Here is a 21,670-nt window from a genome sequence, read left to right as displayed (position 1 = left end):
GTGATGACCAGGTCCCATATGTTGTTCCCTCTGGTGGGGGTGGTGACCAGTTGATCCAGGGCATTCGAGTTTATAAATTCTAGGAAGCGCTGGGCAAGGGAGTTAGCACTTGAGTAGTTCTCCCGGTTTATGTTTGGGTAATTGAAAACACCCAGTATTAGGGTGTTTGGTAGGACCTTCATATTTCCCATTATCTCCAGAAATGCGGAATGGGGGTCCTGGGTCATGCTGGGTGATCTGTAGCAAGCTACAATTTGGATTGCAGTTTTGTCCATTGTTAGTTGCACATGGATGATTTCTGATGCATTGTGCTGCGCCACTAACTTGGAGGTGTGGGCATCCTTGATGAATATGGATACACCCCCGCCTTTTGTGTTTCGGTCCTGGTTCTGCAGCCGAAAGGTATGGTATGAGTTATAGCTTAGTAGTGCTGGGGTGCTGTCAGTAGCCTTAAACCAGGTTTCTGTTACTGCACATATGTCGATGTTCCCCATACTGAGTTGTGCCTCAAGTGCGTGCATTTTGAGGTTTAGACTTCTGGCATTGAGTAGCATTTCCCTCAGTTTTTGGTTACTTATGTTATTTATGGTGGTGGGTTTGTCTTTACAGCCTTGCCTAAAAAAGGCACTATGGGGGTGGCAAGAGCCTTGGCCAGCATTTGAAAGCCTAAGGGTGATAGGTGCAAGCCATCTCTTCTGAAGCAACGTGGCTTATTGACCATGTCATCCCAGGCGACAGATACTGGATCCCCTTTGCATGACACCAGAAACTAAGCCAATTGTTGAAATTGATAACTTTTTCTTTATACTGTGGCATCATTCTTGATGAGGGCAGGATTCTACTCAGGGTCAGGGTCATACCGGCCTGGGCTACAGGATCAGAGAGCTCTTCCATGTCTCTTTTCATGTAGTACAGGGAGGTATGTCTGAGGTCATTCACACCAACTTGGACAATGACAGAGTCGTATTTGTACTTGTTCTGGAGTGACCTGAGTGCTTGTGTTATGTGGCGGATCATAGCACCAGACAGGCATCTAACTGCAACCTTCTCCTTGTCCAGCCTAGTTAGTGGGACATCAGTGTGCCTGACTATAGAGTCGCCTATTACTAGTGTGTTGGGTATGTTATTTTGCCTTAAGGGCTGTGACTGCATGGCACACTGATTATGTGAAGTATGTGTTTCATGGGTGGTAATGGGGTGTGAAGGTTGCTTGGATGTCTGCTTTAGAGGTCTCTGTTGCTTTTGCAGGTTTTTATTTAGAGCCTCAGAGTATGTTTTCATGTATTCATGTGTGTTATTTGCCAGTGTTGGTTTATTAGGTCTATATGAGACTGGTGGTGTGCTGCAAGAATTACCCTTCTCCTCTTGACTGTCAGTTCCAGTCTTGGGTTGAGAGAGCTTTGCCTCCAGTTTGGCTGTATAATTGCATCTCATGCATATATTAGTGTTTGGTGGTAGGAGGAGAGGGTTGTCTCTGTACGTGAAGCAGTTGTAACATTCCTGATGAAGTTGGTGTTACCGACAAAAGCACTTAATCAGTGTGGAGGTTATTGGTGTGGACTTATTTACCAGTGTGGATTTTATTATTCTTTGGATTAAAGTGGTTTTCCAAGCAGCCACTGAGTGGTCTGTCTAGTACTGTTCTTCCTTTTGTACTTAGCAGTTGTAACATTGCCTCAAAATGCCCAGACTCACCAGATGGACTGGAGAGTACACTGGAAACTGCCGTTTGGACATGCCTGAATAGGTAGAGTAAGCTGTTTTTCTGACTGGTGGGGACGACTAGAGAGCCTTGTCCTTCTGGACAGTATAGGGAGGTCTAGTGCTAGGGTTAATTAGTGCTTGCTATGAGTTTTAAGCAAGTGTTTGACTGTGAAATGAATGGTAAGAGTGCTAAAGTTGAAGGTTTGTCTAGTTCCAAGGGAAAAATTGAAGAGTACACTTCGTGGAGCCGAGAATAGTTTAACTCGAACTAACTGGCACTGCCCAGTGCGCAAAACCACGCAAATGTGGTTTTTATAGCAGGGAAGTGAAAGAGACAGAAATTAGCCCAAAATGGCTGATAAACTACTAACGTCTGGGCTGAAACCACTCCTCCAGGGACAGATAGGCTGCTCAAAGCTCCCCTCTCTCACAGGTGAACAGAGAAACTTCCTTCCATCCAAGTAAGGTATGGGCAACACAGAAACTTGTAACACAGCCCTGGATTCAGCAATAACCTGAAAACTGGACTATATTAGATCAGAAAGGCGGGAAAAAGTATATATTTATTTATTTTTTTTTCAGAAAATAGTGCAGATAAAATCAAAATTAGCCCAAAATGGCCAATAAACTACTAACTTCTGGGCTGAAACCACTCCTCCAGGGACAGATAGGCTGCTCAAAGCTTCCCTCTCTCACAGGTGAACAGAGAAACTTCCTTCTATCCAAGTAAAGTATGGGCAACACAGAAACTTGTAACACAGCCCTGGATTCAGCAATAACCTGAAAACTGGACTATACTAGGTTCAGAAACAAGTATATATACATACATATATATATATATATATATTTTTTTTTTCCAGAAAAAAAAAAAAAAAAAAATATATATATATATATATATATATATATTTTTTTGTTTTTTTTTTCCAGAAAATAGAGCAGATACAATCAAAACAACACTTTAAATGCACAGAAAAGGCTATCACACTTTAGTGTCTAGCCCACAACAGTTAAACAGATTATTTAAACACAAAAATGACTTAATTCAAGTGCAGGCAGCAAATAAGTAAAATACGTAGCAATAACAAACCTTTTAAATTACAAAAACGCTAAAAAAAAACTGGCATTTTAGGTGGAATTAGTTAAGACAGCAAGAAAAGCAGAAAATGATACTTAATCACTCCAAAGTCTCTCTTTTGTCTCTCTGCTGCTGTAGACTCTGCAGAACACCTGAAAGGCACTTGCTGAGCGGAATACAAGCACAAAAACTGTGCAAATGCGGTTTTTATAGCAGGGAAGTGAAAGAGATAGAAATTAGCCCAAAATGGTCAATAAACTACTAACTTCTGGGCTGAAACCACTCCTTCAGGGACAGATAGGCTGCTCAAAGCTCCCCTCTCTCACAGGTGAACAATGAAACTTCCTTCTATCCAAGTAAGGTATGGCAACACAGAAACTTGTAACACAGCCCTGGATTCAGCAGTGACCTGAAAAAGTACAGTTGTGTACCTACAATAAATGTAGATGTTCGAGTGTATTCACTGTTGCAGTCATTACTCTTGGGTTATCCTGCTGGCAGGCTACCTGCAGTCGGCCAGAATTCCAAAGTCTAGGTCCAGCGTCGGTTGCTGTCGCCTCTTCCCTGACGTCAGTGCGCCAGGGGTATAAAAGATGCAGCCGACGCCATTTTCTTCAGTTTTTCTTGCCCCAGATGTCAGGTGCCCTAAAATTGGTAGGCTGAAAAAATAGGCCAATAAAAATGCATGCACAAAAATAACATTTCCTTCATCTACATGCAAATACACCAAATAGGTTGTATAGGATACAGAAGTGCAGATAAATCCCAGCAAAGAAAAAGGGGGATGGTGGGTGGATAACCTGGACGGCAACAGTGAATACACTCGAACATCTACATTTATGGTAGTACACAACTGTACTATGTTCATCGTGTTTCATTGTTGCAGTCATTACTCTTGGGTTGAATCCCAAAGCTGAGGATGGGTGGCTGGGCTAAATAGGATTAGGAGAGGCTATGAGGCCCTGCAGAACTGCAGTGGCAAAACCTGCTCTGGACTTAGAGTAAAGAGGTAAGTGGTAGTGCTTTGTGAAGGTGTGCACTGAACTCCAAGTTGCAGCCTCTAAGATATCTTGGTTGGTACTCCTCTGAGGAAGGCTGCTGATGTGGCTGCTGCTCTGGTGGAATGAGGCCTAATGCCCTTAGGCACTGATTTGCCATGTTGAAAATAGCAGAAATGGATGCCATGGCCTATCCATTTAGAAATAGTCTGTTTTGAGATAGCCTTTCCTTGTGATCCTGCAGCATATGACACTAAAAGTTGCTCAGTCTTTCTGAAATCTTTAGTTCTGTCCAAGTAGAAGCATGACTGCCTGTGTATGTCCAAAGAATGCAGAATTTTCTCACCCTTGTTCTGTGGACTTGGATAAAAGGTAGGCAAGTGAATGGTTTGGTTGAGGGCCACACTGGACACCACCTTAGACATAAATGTAGGGTTTGTCCTCAGAAAAGCCCTGTCTGGATGAAAAATGATGAAAGGTTCCACAGCCATGAGTGCTTGTAACTCCGAGACTCGCCTTGCAAAGGTTATTGCTAGGAGCAGAGCTGTTTTCCAGGATAATAATTTTATATCTGCTGTTGATGTTGGCTTGAAAGGAGGCAGTGTGAGTTTTTCCAAAATATAATTGAGGTCCCAGGCCGGAACTGGTGCTCTCCTTGAAGGCCTAATGTTTTTGGCCCCTCTGAGGTACTGCCTTATTAAAGGATGAGAAAAGATAGGTGGTTCCATATTGTAGTGGGCTGAAACGGCAGAGGCATGAATCTTAATTGATGAGAAAGAAAGGCCTTTGTTCAGCATCTCAATTAGGTACTGTAAAATCTGAGGGATATTTGGTACACCCGTGTCAATGCCATGTTCCAAGCACAGAATCTCTTCCATTTTTCTGCATAAGATTTTCTTGTACTGGGCCTCCTGGCCTCCAAGATAACATCCATAACAGCTTTTGAAAGAGGAGTGTTCTGAATGGCTACATTATCTGCCATGCTGCCAGATTTAAGGTCCTGAGTTGGCTGTGCAGGATGTGATTGTTTTGTTGGGTCAGCAAGTGAGAAGTCTGAGGCAATATCCATGCTGGACCTTGAGACAAGCTCTTTAGGATTGGGTACCAGTGCTGGCGTGGCCTGTCGGGTGCAATCAGTATAATTTTTGGCTTCTCTTGTCTGACCTTTAGGAGTACCCTGGGAAGGAGAGGCAGTGGGGGAAAAGCATAAACTGTTAGATCTTTCCAGCTGAAGGATAGGGCGTCCACTTTCCATGCTTCCTTGTGATAAATCCTTGTGCAAAATCTCTGCAATTGGCAGTTGTGAGGGGAGGCAAATAGATCTATGTCTGGGCATTCCCATTTCCTTATTATCATGCTGAAGATTTGTGGATCCAGTTTCCATTCGTGGGGATCCATGAGGTTTCTGCTTGGTTCGTCTGCCAGAGTATTTGTTTTTCCTGACAGGAATTGTGCTTGCAGGTGAACTTGAAAAGCCAACGCTGTGTCCCATAAGGTCATTGCTTGTCTGCAGAGGGGGTAGGAATGTGTACCTCCCTGCTTGTTTATGTACCACATGACCGTAGTGTTGTCTGCCTTTATCAGTAACTGTCCTGGATGAAGCAGGTCCTTGAAAGCTGTCAGGGCATTTTGAACAGCTAGCATCTCTTTTTGATTGATGTGAAGATGCATCTGGTTTGCAGGCCATGTGCCCTGAATACATTTTTCTGCCATATGGGCCCCCCAAGCATAATCTGATGCATCCTTTGTTACCCAGTTGGCTGTGGGTAAATTGAATGGCAGACCCTTGTTGTGGTGACAGGCTTCTGCCCACCATTGAAACTCCTGTTGCAGGCAGGGAATGAGTGCAATTACTGTCTCCAGGCTGTGGCAATGCTAAGTCCAAACACTTTTTAGATACCATTGTAGTTTCCTCATATACAGTCTGGCATATGGAATTAGTAGAATGCAGGATGTCATGAAACCCAAGGCCTGCAGGATTTTACTTGCAGATAAGTGGGTTTGTGTTGCCAATTTCTTGAAGTAAGTAGTCAGTTGCTTTTGTTTGTCTGGCGTGAGATAAGCCATCTGGGCAGTTGTATTTAAGCTTGCACCCAGGAATATTATCTATTGAGAGGGCACTAGTTTTGATTTCTTTTCGTTTACTGTGTACCCTAGGCCAATTAGTAATCTTTTTACAAATGCCAGATGCTTTAGAAGAATGTCTTTGTTCTCTGCTTGAATTATGCAGTTGTCCAAGTAGGGATATATTTGAATTCCTTTTTGTCTGCAAAACGCAATTACTGGTGCCAGGCATTTTGTAAAGACCCTGTGCGCAGTAGATAAGCCAAAGGGCAGTGTAGAGAATTGGTAATGCATTGAACCAGCTATGAATCTGAGGTATCTTCTGCAAGATTGTCTGATTGGGACATGCAGGTATGCCTCTTTTAGGTCCACAGTTACGAGCCAAGCCTTCTTGCCCAGCATGGGCAGTAGCTGCTGTAGAGTCAACATCTTGAATTTTGGAACTTCCAGAAACGTATTTAGTATAGACAGGTGCAGTATTGGTCTCCAGGTTTTGTCCTTCCTGGGTACTAGGAAAAGTCTGGAGTAAAATCCTTGCCCCTGCTCTTGTTGTAGTACTTGCTGAATGGCCCTCATGTCCATGAGGGCTGTAATTTGTTTTTGTGCCTCTGCCCATTGATTGTGTGGCAGGTTTGGCATACCTTTTGACCTTGGTAGAGTGTGAAAATGGAACATGTAGCCTTGGGACACTATGTTCAGGACCCATTTGTCTTGGGTAACCATTTGCCAATTTGATGAAAAAAGTGCTAGTTTTCCTCCTAAGGGGGCTGCCAAAAGAAAAGTGCTTGGATCTGGTAAAGGAAAGTCATTGGGACTGTTTCATGTAAGGTTGTGATTTGTCTTCTCCGCTTTTGGAGGTAGGAGCACCCCATTGTTTAGGCCTGTATGAGCCTTGGGGCTGAGATCTGCCTCTGGGATGCCTGTATCTGCCTCTTTGTGGTCCGTCTGACACTGGAAAGGACCAATTTTTAGAAGGCCAGTTCCTGATAAACCTGGGTGGCTGTACCTGTAAGAAATCCTTGACTGTCTGCATGGATTTTGCTTTATCCTCCATTTTTTTCAACACCTCTTCTGCTTTAGTACCAAAGTGTCATGCTGTAATGGTGCATCTAATAATTTTGCTTTAACATGATCAGGCAGATTCTGTTCCTTTAACCAAGCATGCCTTCTAATCACAGAACCTGTAACTGCGGTCCTGCAAGAGGCCTCCAGTGAATCATAACCACATTGCAAAGTATGCTTTCCCACTTGTTCAGCTGCATGTAATAAATCCTGCAATTCCTTGTTCTCTGAACATTCAGTATTTGTCAACATTTTCTGTTTCAGCAGTGACATTAAATATTGCTGATATTTAAGCATATGAAACTGACAATTTAAAGCCCTTACAGCCAGGGTAGCAGAAGTGTAGACTTTTTTCCCCCATCTGTCTAGAGCCTTAGAATCCCTATCAGAGAGGACAGAGTTTTTTGCAGTGGAAGCTTTAACCCCTTTGGGACCCTGAGATATAGTTTCTGGGTCAGCAGCGGGATTTTTGTATAGGAATTTATGAGAATACGGGACCCTGTAGTATCTGTCTGGCTGAGCAGGTGCAGGGGGTAGAGAGTCAGGGGACAGGCCGGACTCTGAAAATACATTATCTACAATGTCTAGAGCAGGTGGAATAGCAAGGGGTCTGTGCTGAAGAAGTAGCAGAAAGTCTCTGAGCCTCTTCTTAGATTCAGAATAATCTTGGCTCTCCCAGAGGAAATGCTCCCTCATGGCATGCAGGGTTTCCCCAAAAGAATAATCCTCAGGAGGAGAGGCTGAAGGAATGGATTCTTCAACATCAGAATCCTCATAGGGAAGCATGGAGTAATCCTGTTCAGAAGAGGAATTAGAGGAAACAGAAACTTGATCAGAAGAATCATACTCTGTCTCTTGCCTAGGCCTCTTATCAGGAGGGGGATGGGAGCCCCTGATCAAAGTAATTAGATCTTCGGCCATTTTGAGCATCTGCTTTTTAGGCATGGAAGTCTGAGTAGGAGAATGCTGTACTTGTTTCTTTGTCTTTAGAGCTGCTTTAGTGTTTGTCTCTGAAGCTGAAGATGGCTTAATATATAGTTGTGTAGGTCTGAAGACACCCTCAGAAGCCAATGCCTGCTCAGCGGCTCTGGACCCATCTGAGGGAATGATTTCCGAGTGTCCAATACCTTGAGTATCCAGAGGCCCAGTCGGCTCCACGTGGGAGTCGGAAGAGGCCTGTGGCTCTGAGGTAGCGGGCGCAAGGGGCTGCGAAAGCGCCTCACTGAGAACCGGCGACTGGCCTAGCAGAGGCCTCGTCGTCGGTTTTGGACCTCGGATGCCTATCCTTTTCCTTGTCCTTGCGTTTTTTGTAAACTCCAGTTGTCGGCTGGTCTGACGGCATTATATAATTAAATCTTTGGCCAAAGTAATGAAATGCAAAATTGAACCGACGCTTGATAGTGCGTTGGTTAAATCTAGCACAAAACCGACAGCTAGCAACGTTGTGATCAGGGCCTAGGCAAGGAATACAATAAATCCTTATGAGGTATTTGCTTCCCACAAGAAATACAATTGTTAACTTTTTCTGACATCGGTCTGGAGCAAGAAAAAATTTTCCCCAATGGGGTACTTAGCTTTAATGAAGACTTCGGTTCTGAAATTCGGATTTGAAAATCTCAGGAGTCGGCCGACCGGCACTTGCGAACTGCTTTTGCTTTGGGCACCGCGCGGCAAGAAAGAGAAAATGATGTCGGCTGCATCTTTCATACCCCTGGCGCACTGATGTCAGGGAAGAGGCGACAGCAACCGACGCCGGACCTAGACTTTGTAATTCTGGCCGACTGCGGGTAGCCTGCCAGCAGGATAACCCAAAAGCAACAGTGAAACACGATGAACATCTGGACTATACTAGTTCAGAAAGGTGGGAAACAAGTATATATATATATTTTTTTTTTTCCAGAAAATAGAGCCAATACAATCAAAACAACACTTACCCAAAATTAACCAGTTAAAAAGCTCAAAACTGGGCCCTGTTCCAGGAGTTTTCAATCAGACAAGTTCTAACTGCAGACTCCTGCCACTAGGGTACAGAGAAACCTTCTCCAAAAAAGACGGCCTGGATCAGTGCACAAGTTATACAAACAAAGCTAGATCCAGCAGGCCTGAAAATGTTACAGTGTTATATGTGATGCATACTGTTTGTAAATGTGAGCTTGTTAATATGGTTGGATTACTTTTATAGAAGTGTATGTTTGCCTGTGTCAAGTCATAATTCAATAAAGGTGTTTAAAAATGCATATAATTAACATTTCTATATACAGATTCTCAGATTCATGCCTCTTCTATAGGAAAGGTTCAAATTATACTCACCACTTCGCAGAATTACCAGTGGGACCTCAGCACCTACTGGAAACTGTTTTAAAATTTCCACCACCTGTAGGTGATTCAAGTCCTGAACACTCTGATTATAGATTTCTTTAATTACATCTCCTTTATGAAGGCCTTGACACCACTGACTATCCAAAATCATCTTCACCTTCTGCCCAGTAGGACTGTCTGCTATGGCAAATCCAAATCCTTTTGGACCTTTAACCAATGGAATGGTCAAAACTTCTGGCTGAGAACTTCCTGAGGAGGCAGAAGAGGTTCTCTGCTCATAGTAGTCATATGAAGGTCCACTAAAGCGGCCATTGCCCATAACCTGACTAGATTTTCCATCATGTTCAAAAAGATTAGATCCAGTTCTGCAGTCTAAAGTATCAATGACAGTTTCACCTTGAGATATCAGTTGCCCATTGACAATGGGGGAAGCAGCAACAACATTAATGTCTGGTTCGTCATGCTCTTCTGGAAGAGGATATCCACGACAAAGAATCATTGTTGTATACTGGTTCACAGGAACTAGCTGAAACATCTGAACAACATCAGCATGGGAATACCCAAGGACACATGTGCCATTAATATCCACAATAACGTCTCCTACAAGAAAAAACAAATCTGTCAGCATGGATATACATCACACTGACATGTTTTTAATACTGATAATTAACAATCAGATCATTCCTCAATAATGAATTACATGTTTGCTAATCTACATTTTAAATATAAAATTAAACAAGAAAATAAAGTAAAGGTATTAAAATTAGGGCTCACCATACATATACGGTGGGTATAAAAAGTGTACACACCCCTGTTAAAATGCCACGTTTTTGTGATATAAAGAAATGAAACCACAATAAATAATTTCAAAACTTTTCCCACCTTTAATGTGACCTATGACCTGTACAATTCAATGGAAAAACAAACGAATCTGTTAGGGGAAAAAAACATAACAAATAAAAAACGTACAATATGCTGGTTGCATAAGTGTGCACACCCTTAAACTAATACTTTGTTGTGTGTGCACACCCTTAAACTAATACTTTGTTGAAGCACCTTTTGATTTAATTACAACAGTCAGTCTTCTTAGGTACACACCTGCCAACAATTAGAGAGACTCGTATTAACCCCAAATAAAGTTCAGCTGTCCTAGTAGGATTTTCCTGACATTTACTCAGTTGCCTGCTACAGCAAATGCCATGGTTTGAAGAGAGCTTACAAAGCATCAAAGGGATCTCATTCTTGAAAGGTATCAGTCAGGAGAAGGGCACAAAAAAATTTCCACAGCATTGAATATACCAAGGAACACAGTGAAGACAGTCATCAAAAAGTGGAGAAAATATGGGACAACAGTGACGTTGCAAAGAACTGGACGTCCCTCCAAAATTGATGAAAAGACAAGACAAAAACTGGTTAGAGAGGCTGCCAAGAGACCTACAGCAACACTGAAGGAGCTGCAGGAATTTCTGGCAAGTACTGGTTATCTACTACATGTGATAACAATCTCCTGTATTCTCCACATGTCCAGACTATGGAGTACGGTTGCAAGAGAGAAGCCTTTTCTTACACAGAAAAACATCCCGGCTAAAATTTACAAAACAATACATCACGTCTCCCAAAAGCATGTGGGAAAATGTGTTATGGTCTTATGAGACCAAGGTTGAACTTTTTGGACATAATTCCAAAAGGTACATTTGGTGCAAAAACAACATATCACATCACCAAAAGAACACCACCCCCATGGTGGTGGCAGTATCATGCTTTGGGGTTGCTTTTCTTCAGCTGGAACTGGGGCTTTAGTCAAGGTGGAGGGAATTATGAAAAGTTCCAAATGCCAATCACTTTTGGCCCAAAACCTTCAGGCGTCTGCTAGAAAGCTGAAGATGAAGAGGAATTTCACCTTTCAACACGACAATGACCCCAAGCATACATCCAAAACAATTAAAGAATGGTTTCAGCAGAAGAAAATTAAAGTTTTGGAATGGCCCAGCCAGAGCCTAGACCTAAATCCAATAGGAAATCTGTGGTGTGACCTGAAGAGGGCTGTGCACAAGGGATGCTCTCGCAATCTGACAGATTAGGAGCACTTTCCCAAGGAAGAGTGGGCAAATATTGCCAAGTCAAGATGTGCCATGCTGACAGACTCCTACCCAAGAAGACTGAATGTTGTAATTAAATCAAAAGGTGCTTCAACAAAGTATTAGTTTAAGGGTGTGCACACACATGCAACCAGTGGATTGTATGTTTTTTATTTTTTATATTTTTTTACCCTAACAGATTTGTTTGTTTTTCCATTGAATTGTACAGGTTATAGGTCACATTAAAGGTGAGAAAAGGTTTGAAATGATTTACTGTGGTCTCATTTGTTTTATATCACAAAAACCTGACATTTTAACAGGGGTGTGTACACTTTTTAAATCCGTCGTATAAACTGATACATTTATATATTAAGCTCACAATTTATCCAGGTTTGAGTAACATGACCATGAAGTCTGGTGCTTAAACACTGATATCCAAGTAAAAATACAGTACACCTTTTACTTAAATTTATAAGGTAGAAGAAAGCAAAAAAAAAAGGTCAACAATAAATTATACTACTAAAACACAATATACAAAACAAATGTCGATAAGGAACATTAAATAAAGTTATGTTGGAAGCATTAAGTATACTTGCTGACATTTCTTTTGCACTAGTACATGTTACTTGCATACTGATTCCTTCACTTTTATCTCTCCATGAAGACTAGTACTCAAAAACACAGAATAACAACTCAAAATACTCATTCCATTTCATTTGCTTGGCAGCAGAAAAAAGAAAACAAGGTTTATGTAGTCTGCCTTCTCAAAGGCCTTAATATTCTACCTCTCCTGCTTTCTTGTCATTCCCCCACATTACTTCAACCTGTGACCTACCCTACTGAATGTTGCTGTGGACTCAGTACCACCATCCATTCTGGTAGTCCATTCCATGGATCCACAACCCCATTCTGTGAAAAAGTGATTTTAAAAATCCAGGGTGCAGTCACAACTCTACAATCTGCTGATTGTGTCCTTCTCCTTCAACCTGTGTCCTTCCTGTTCAGATGATCACGTAACCCCTCACTCATATGATATTATGCAATGGTATAATGTACCACCAAGTCTCTTCTGGTATTGAGACAAGCTCTTTATCCACTGACCTCTGGTCATAGTTCTTCCCGTCCATCTCACATATATTTCTGGTACATCTGCTTTGAACTCCTTCCAGCAGCCTAATGTGTCTTTGCTTATATGGCCTCCAGAACTGCACACAACAGTCCAGTTCTGGTTCTGATAAATCTAGTTTGTTTTGTTGATATACCAAAACAGCAACCTGCTAACATAAAAAAATAAATAAATAAACAGACATTTTTATTTTGCAGGGAACAAGCCCTCCTGCATTCCTACTACCCCTGCTAATTATGTGCACTAACTCTAAGATTGCACTACAGTGGGGAAAGGGCCAGTTTCCCAATCCCTGCTTTTGTATCATCTCACACAATTCTTCTGTTTAATTCTATAGTTCAATATTTTAAATTTGATGTTACCTGGTACCTCTTTTGCCAGTCAATGTTTTTGGCTACTAATAAAATGACAGGAACCTAGTCTGACCAATGCCTTGTACAGTGGAAGCATTACTTTTTTGCTTCAGGGATCTGTCCTAAAGATAAACCCACCTTTCTGTCTGCTGCTGTCACTGCACTCTCACTGTCCTTTTTGTGGTCCAATCCAGGTGTAATAAACACTCACAGACGCTTTCATTGTTGTGTTGCCATCAGTTGCACTCCTCCCTGCTGATACTTCACACCAGGGTTTCTGTGGCCTATGTGCAGTAGTTTGCACTTATTTAGATTTTTCAAATCATTTGTTACACTCCCATATCACACTCCTGCCTTATCACTGTGACATCAGTAAAGAGCTACATCCTGCTTTCTATTCCCTCAGCTATGTCCGAGACAAACACACTAAAGAATAGTGGCTCCAGGATAGACACACTGCGGTATTCCACTAGTCATTTTTCTTAATTTCTAACATTGAACCCCTCACCAAAATCCTTTATGTCGGACCATTCAGCCATAAAGCTATACAGTTCCTCAGTTTTGGTTCCATCCAACTTTCTTATCAGTCTGCTTTGTGGGACAGAGTCAAATATCTTTCTGAAGTCTAAGTGGACTACTACTACTGCTACTCCAAAGTTACTTGACACCCACCATAAAAATGAATCATGTTTGACTGACAGTTCCTTCTGGCAGTAATCTCATTCTTCCCTGCTTTCCTCTAGGAATATGAGCCTTCCTCACAGGATTCCCTCAGTGATTTCCATGTCATTGTTGTTATTCTAATAGGCTTGTAGCTCATCATACATTTCATTTTCTGCTTCTTCCTTCTTTGTACAAGGTTCCACAACTGCTGTCTTACAAACCTCTGGCTCTTATGCACCAGTCAGTAATTTTCTGAACATCTCCATTGGGTGGCACTGGTTGGGTCTGCTAACACACTGGCTAGACTTTCTGAAAATTCTAGGATTTTCCTAGATCTGATCCTTGTGCTTTATACTTCTTATAGTCAGCTAATTCCCTCTGAATTTCTTCCTTCTATGTCCTGTTATATGTCCTCCTTTGCTTTCCTTCCACATGGCCTTCCCTCCGTTTTCCTTTGAGAAGGATAAAGCAAACATATTAATTCAGAAACGTTTTTTCCCTTCCATTGTTACTCATCTTGCCAAATTCTGTCCCTCTCTTCCTACTTTTTGTGATGTAGCTAAAAAAAACTTAATTCCTTTCCTGATCCCTTCTGCTAACTTTCTTTCAACTTTACCCTTTGCTCTAAAATTGCCTGCATACAGAAAAATACTATTTTTTCACAACAAACCTCAGAAGAAAAATAGGAACATGCTATCGCAGCTGTGCAAAAGAATAAAGCTCTGATTATGTCTCAATAGACCCAGATTCAAGTAGCAAGTACATGGATAGAAAACCAACCTAGGGAAGGATTTAAGTGAGTGGTCATTAACAGCCTGCCTGTTGAAATTGGAGGGGGCATGGTTCATATGACTGCCTGAGCACCACCTGGTGTCTAGATGGCAGAGTGGTCAGATCCCAAGCTACAATGACAAAACAGATGAGGTCTGTGAATTAATGGCAATAATGAGGGGAAAAATGCTCATTCACATTTCTGAGCTCTAAAGTAGGAGACGGGGCAACACAAAAAACAAGTCAGGTATTGAAATCCAAAAAAGGACCCTCTTAATGGCATTGTACAGGGTGCTGATGCCTGGCAGGAAGGGAGGAGTGAATTAGTTCAGTGGGAGCTAGATGATCAAATGCTAAAGAGGGTAAAAAAAAAGGAACACATACTGAATATTTTTAATGTCTTGAAGCTTTTCGATAATATAATATAATGCATTTTATTTCAAGGTAGCCTGGCTCCACTGTGCTAAGGGAATGAAGCCCTTACTGTGACCCTTAATTTAACCCAGAGACAACATCAATCAGTGCAGCTGTGCTACAGGAGAATCAGGTTGGGAGAATGAGGACTGATAGGTCATGGCCTGCTCACCTCTGTTGAGGGGAGGGTACATGGAATTGGTGTAATTTCCCTGGTGGAGACCGGAGAAACCACCACTAGTACTTGCTGCTGGGGCAGGGGCTGCTTGGAGGAAACACTGTTTATAAGAATTAGAGAATAGCCTCTGTGGTCAGCCCACTGCAAAACCATAACAAACACTTTGCTGAGTGCACGGAGGGGTTAGGCCAGCATTTGAAAAAGTTGAACCACCCCTGATGGTTGCCTGAATGATAGCCTCTATTGACGACTCTTATCACAGTCAAGGGCAACAAATGGGTCCATTCGGGAAGGGGGTGATCTTCAGGAAGTGAGACAGATAATGTCGAGAAAATACAATACCACAAGGCAGATTATGCATACATTGTGAAACTGGTGGTAACCCATGCCTGCACAACAAGATCTAAAAGAACACACTAAAAGCTTTTCATTACTCTACTGTAGATCAATGTGTGTTTATGCCTTTAAGAAGCTATACAAGGGCTTGCACAAGCGTATAGATATTGAACATGTGCAAGTCTGACTGCCATTTTGTAGTTAGCTGTTTTGATGTAAGCATGTATGTATGTAAGGTCTGTCTGTTAACTAGTTTGTTTGCATTTAATGATGCTGCTTTCCATCCTGATGTGTTTGTATGTATTAAAGCATCTGAATGAAACCTCAAGCCTTCTTGTTACATGTGTTAGAGACAAACGAGTGACACGGTGTCCAAAATGGCATGTCTAAAAGGACATGGTGTTAGAAGAAGCACATCAAAAGGGCATGGAGTCAGAACTGGCACATTCAAAGGGTTTGGCTACAATTAAGGCACTTGTTTAGATGCTGCAGAAGTGGATCATTCCTAAAATGTGTAAACTTTGTAAAACAAGTCAGAAACAAATTTCAGATATTAAAACTTGCTCAGAACTATATTTTTCATATAATATGAAACAAGCCATACAGAACGTTTTAAATAATATTTGCATAAATCAATATGTATGATATTGATACAAATATTCAAATTACTGTGGAAATGTTTGAAATAAAGTCTGAATTGCATACAATGAATAAAATAAGGGGAAACAACCACATTTTCACAAAGCATGTGTATTTTTCATATTAAGCAAAGATATCCGAGTTATCAGAAGTGTATAAAGTGTTCTCATGTTTGTGCAGTGTTACAGTAAAGCTATTTCGCAAAAGTACAGCCATTACAGGGCATATTTCATAGAATACAGCCATTAGAGAGCATATTTCACAAAGTAAAGTATTTCAGAGAGTTTACTGTGGATTTGAATGTTGTTACAAGCTCAAAGAACAGTTTGTGCATACATAATTACAAGGGCCCTATTTTCAGTGTGTTTGTGTATACTTTGTGGGCATGGCAGATGGATTTTGAAAACCCACTGCACTTGTGTTTGACAGTAATATTGCTGAGAACTGGAGAGCGTTTGAGCAAGAGTATTTTCTGATAAAGATGACCATACAAAGGCATTTATTCTACTTAATTTAGCTGGTTCAGAAGTTATAAAAAGGCAGCATTCATTTGTGTATGCACCTGCTGTCTATACTGGAGAGGGGGGAAAGAAGTCATACTGTTGTACCGGCTGAGTCAAGGGAGGACCCAGAGTGCTTAAAACATAAATTTAGAGAAATGTGTAATCCCCAGACAAATGTTACACTGGAAATGCACTTATTTTACACAAGGGATCAAATGCCTGTTGAAACTTTTGCAGCATAAATAACTGACCTGAGAAATAAAGCTAAAACGTGCAGATCTGGTGACTTAAGGGATGAACTGCTAAAAGACAGACTTGTGTGTGGTATTAAAGATGATGCTGTGAGAAAGATTTTGATTTGTGACAGTGATTTAACTTTGAACAAGACCATTAAGATTTGTCAGATATATGAGCTCAAAGAAAAGCACACAAATATGCTTACAAATGAGAATAGCTCTAGAAGGCACAGTGATAAAGCTCATGTTGATAGTATGCAGCACATGGTTAAAAGAAACAGGCCCAAGCACATGACAGCAACTGTAACCCTTGCAGCACTCATTGGTAAACCCCAGAACTTTCCAGCAAATTCTAGAGTTCACATAGTCTCAGTGAAGCATAAGAATGAGTCAGGAAACTCAAAGCATGGACCACAACCCAGTTTCATTGCCAACTGTCATAACTGTAGTAAAAGTCATGAATCTAAAAGGAAGAAATGTTTAGTTTTTGGTTAACAATGCTAGAAATGTAATAAATGTAATAATTTCAAAAGATTTTGTAAACCAAAAGCCCCACATTCTTTTATCAAAAGGGAACATTTTAAGAAACGTGTTGATCAGCTGCACAGTGGTAATTCTACTCTTTATGTGGATGGTGTGTCAGCGCTTCATAAACAGTTAATGCAGTAGATTTAAGGGCAAAGAATGAAGTGTTTTGTATTGTTCGGATAAATGGCAAACCCACAGAGCTCAAAGTTGATACAGGTTCCAAGTGCAAAGTTATTTCTGCAGAAACATTTGCTAGAGTGTGTCATGGTTAAAGGCTTGATTTGGCAAGGTGTGAAAACTTGTTGCTTACGGAGGTGAAGAAATTCAATCCGAAGGCTCAGTAGTGCCTTCATGTTACTCTGCTGGAAGAAGCAATGACTTGTTATTTTATGTGGTCAAGAGGCATATCCAATCATTACTGGGGCTCAGAGACAGTTTGAAAATGGGACTGCTTTCATTTAACAAGGAAGTTCACCAAGTTAGCTTAAAAGACCACTACTCTAATTTTGCCCACTACATTTTATCTACCTATGCTGGTCTTTTCAAAGACAAACTAGGCAAACTTCCAGTTGTGTACTCCATGAAGTTAGACCCAGAGGTCAGTCCAGTTATCAGGTCAGCACGCAAAGTTCCGATAGCCATGCAGGACAGAGTTAAAGCAGAGTTAGATAAAATGGTGCAACAAGGTGTGATTTGTCCAGCTGAAACTCCAACTGAATGGGTATCCTCCATTGTGGTAGCTCATAAGAAAAGCTCTGATGACATCATAATATGTACTGACCCGTGAGATTTGAACAAAGTGCTAAAAAGACCTCATCATCCAATGCACTCAGTCGAAGAAGTCACAGCCTTGATGCCAAATGCCACTATTTTTTCTGTCTTAGATGCAAAGAGTTCATTTTGGCAAATTCAGCTTGACAAAAAATCCTCATTGCTCACTACTTTTAGTTCTCCGTTTGGCAGGTACAGATTTTTGAGAATGCCATTTGGGATAAATTCTGCAAGTGAAGTCTTTCAGCGTGTAATGGAGCAATTTTTTTCTGGGTATCCTTGTGCTATCATAGTAGATGACATACTAGTAGGAGATTGCGATGAAGCAGAACATGACAGAAATCTCAGAAAAGTTCTAGAAAGGGCACATCAAGTGCATCTTAAGCTCAATCCATACAAATGCAAATTCAGGCTATGAGAAGTTATTTATGTTGGTCATTTATTTACTAGTACAGGCCAATGACTAGACCCCTTCAAGCCATTCTCGAGATGCCAGCTCCAGACAATGTTCAAGCCCTGCAATGTTTTCCTGGCAAGTTCAACTACCTAGGCAAGTTCATTCCAGACTTAAGCCAACTTTCAGCCCCACTCAGAGAGCTGACACATAAAGATGCATCTTGGTTTTGGTTAGAGCCACACCAAAGAGCATTTGATATCCTGAAACAGAAAATTGCAAGTTCACCAACACACAGATACTATGATGCTCACAAGCCAGTTACACTTTCCTGTGAGGCTTCCAAATTTGGTCTTGGTGCAGTCATTCTACAAGAGGGTGAACCTGTTGCATATGCATTGAGAACTCTTACCCAAACTGAGATGCAGTATGCCCAGATTGAGAAACAGCTTTTGCCAGTTGTATTTGCCTGTTTGAAGTTCCATGATTATGTTTATGGTAGACCTATCCATATCGAAACAGACCACCAACCATTAGTCACTATCCTGAGAAAGCCAATGCACTTAGCTCCAGGTAGACTGCAATGTATGATGCGAAGACTGAAAAAGTACAATTTCAATCTTGTCTACAAGAAAGGTAAGCTTCTTTATCTTGCTGATACATTATCCAGATTGCCCAGAAATACTACAGAACAGCACGAGAATGAAAACCTTGATTTTGAAGTCATGGAAATGAGAAATTTTTCTTCCACACATCTTGATGAGCTGAGAGATCACACAGCCACAGATCCAGTTTTATTTTCTAGACAGAGATGAGATTTTGTCTGACAAAGGTATCATTATGAAAGGTCAGAGAGTAATTGCTCCAAAGTCCTTGCAACCAGAGTTAATTACTATCTTGCATCCTGGTCACCCAGGAACAGATTCTACCAAAAAGAAGGGTGAGAGGACTAGTATTTTGGGCTTCTATGTCACAAGACATTGAGACAGCACTTTCATCTTGTTCAGTGTGTAACAGTACAAAGTCACATCAACAGAAAGAACCACTTCAGCTTATCCAAATACCGGAACTACCTTGGTCGACAGTAGCCACTGACATCTTCGAGTTGAATGGTCAACATTATTTGGTGTTAGTGGACTCTTACTCCAATTGGTTCGAGACTGTACTGGATGATAGGTTAGGAAGTTAGTCAGTCACTACTATCAGAAGAAGAAATCTTTAGGCAGAATTGAAAGCATTTGAGATCAGTGTCCGAGCCTATACCATAGCACATAGTCTGTGAGAAAGACCCTTTATCTCAGACTGAGTTGTTCGGTGTTCCATTTGCAGAGGAAGTTCCAGAGGACATTCCTGTTCCTGTGACGAATCGAGAAGTTCCTGATACAAGTTGTGTACTGCAGGCTGTCCCTGTTGCTAAGTTTGGTCCTAACTGTTATGTTATGAGATATGGTTGAATCTCTAAACCTTGTAGCAGATATGAAGCAATTTGGACATGAACTTTGCGTTTTACTTCCAATGCATATAGTAATGCATGCCTAACTCTGATATTGTTTTGTATAAAGGGCAATCATTTTAACAGGGAGGATGTAAATCAATATGTGTGTAAATGCCTTTAAGAAGCTATCCAAGGGCTTGCACAAGTGTAAAAATACTGAGCATGTGTGAGTCTGACTTCAATTTTGTAGTAAGCTGTTGAGATGTAAGCACGTATGTATGTAAGGTCTGTCTGTTAACTAGTTAATTCGTATTAATGATGCTGCTATCCATCCTGATGTGTTTTGTTTGTATTAAAGCATCTGAATGAAACCTCAAGCCTTCTTGTTATACGTGTTAGAGATAAATGAGTGGCATCTACCTTAAGAGACAACTAAAGTAATGACAAAAAAAATTAAAGTCACATCACAAAAGCTACTAATGAGGGTTTAAAATAAAAGGTCCAAGTGTAAGAAATAGTAAGTGGCCAGCATTAGACTGGGCTGCACAGGACTCAACTGGAAAGCTGATGTTGGGATGGCGGCATTCAGAACCGGAAAGTTGATACTGGGGTAAGGCCATTCAGAACTGTAAAGTTGATGTTGGGGTGGGGGCATTCAGAACATCAGTAGGGAAGGAAGCCAAGTTCCTTTCACTGTTACATTTAAAATAATCTTGACTGGCTTCTGCTTAAATCATACAGCATTCTTTAGTACTCAATATCTGCTTAAATCATACAGCATTCTTTAGTACTCAATATCTGCTTAAATCATACAGCATTCTTTAGTACTCAATATCTGCTTAAATCATACAGCATTCTTTAGTACTCAATATCTGCTTAAATCATACAGCATTCTTTAGTACTCAATATCTGCTTAAATCATACAGCATTCTTTAGTACTCAATATCTGCTTAAATCATACAGCATTCTTTAGTACTCAATATCTGCTTAAATCATACAGCATTCTTTAGTACTCAATATCTGCTTAAATCATACAGCATTCTTTAGTACTCAATATCTGCTTAAATCATACAGCATTCTTTAGTACTCAATCCACAGAGCTAATATGAAAACAGATAACAGGAATGGCAGAAAATGGCAAGTAGGTGAGAACAAAGAGCCCTCCACTGGTGAGGATGGCCATTTATCTCAGTAGGCTAGTCTAGGTCTGACATTAGTTATTTAAAAAATGCAGTTATTTACTCAGAAAAAAATGTAGTTTAAAGGTAAAACAAATTAATGCAGAATTGTTATCTTTTCAAACCTCTGGATGACTACAAAATAGGATACGAATCCTCAGAGATATGCAAACACAAGTGAGATTCAGCAGATGGATAAAATTCAGGAGACAAGGAGAAAAGCAAAAGTATAGCTCAGACTGAACACATCAACAACAGGTTCAAGCTACCTTCATCAGCTACAAATGCCTAGTTCAGACAATAATTTAATGCCTGAATATACATGTGAGCAGTTAGTTATTACACTTAACTCCTAAGTGTCACCTTTTATTTTTTTATTTAACATTTGTTTACCGTGAAAGTCCGACTTGGAACGAGCCAATTTTCAGCGAAGGCCCACGGAGAAACTCTCCAGGCACATGTCTTTGCAACTGCAAAACAGCTTGTAGTTCAGCTGTCCGTTACCCACAACATGTTCTCTTTCTGACATATTATATTAAAATGTCAGTATTTCTGAGACTGTAGTAGCTGTGTGTGTGTGTGTGTGTTGTTCTCAGATAACCATCCTTTAGTAAATGCATACTATATCCTCTGGCAGTGGTCCCTGCATCCTATTCTATTCTCCGAGTTTTTTTTTTAAACAAGAAAGATCTTTACTGAATTATCACTTCTGATATAGGTAATCATACACTTATATAAATAAAACCAAACCATATTGACATATTTTCAGTTGCAAACATTATGCATCACATATAATCTTCTATACAGAACATTGCGCAGCTCATTCAATTCCTGCCTTCCCTTAA

General features: G+C 40.8%; 1 protein-coding gene across 2 annotated transcripts in view; it reads right to left on the bottom strand.

Annotated features, from left to right (window-relative positions):
• Positions 1–21,670, bottom strand: part of MAGI3 (membrane associated guanylate kinase, WW and PDZ domain containing 3) — a 2,524,824-nt gene that overhangs the window by 671,012 nt on the left and 1,832,142 nt on the right. For both annotated transcript variants that reach the window (XM_044076986.1, XM_044076987.1), the window contains exon 11: positions 9,214–9,822. In XM_044076986.1, the coding sequence (XP_043932921.1) occupies positions 9,214–9,822 (609 nt within the window). The remainder of the gene's footprint in view (positions 1–9,213; positions 9,823–21,670) is intronic.

The sequence above is a fragment of the Protopterus annectens genome, chromosome 7.part0, assembly GCF_019279795.1.
Source record: "Protopterus annectens isolate FY-2018-M chromosome 7.part0, PAN1.0, whole genome shotgun sequence".
In the NCBI taxonomy this organism is placed as follows: Eukaryota; Metazoa; Chordata; order Ceratodontiformes; family Protopteridae; genus Protopterus; species Protopterus annectens.
Note: the sequence above shows the minus strand (reverse complement) of the source record. Positions and strands in the feature narration are given on the sequence as shown.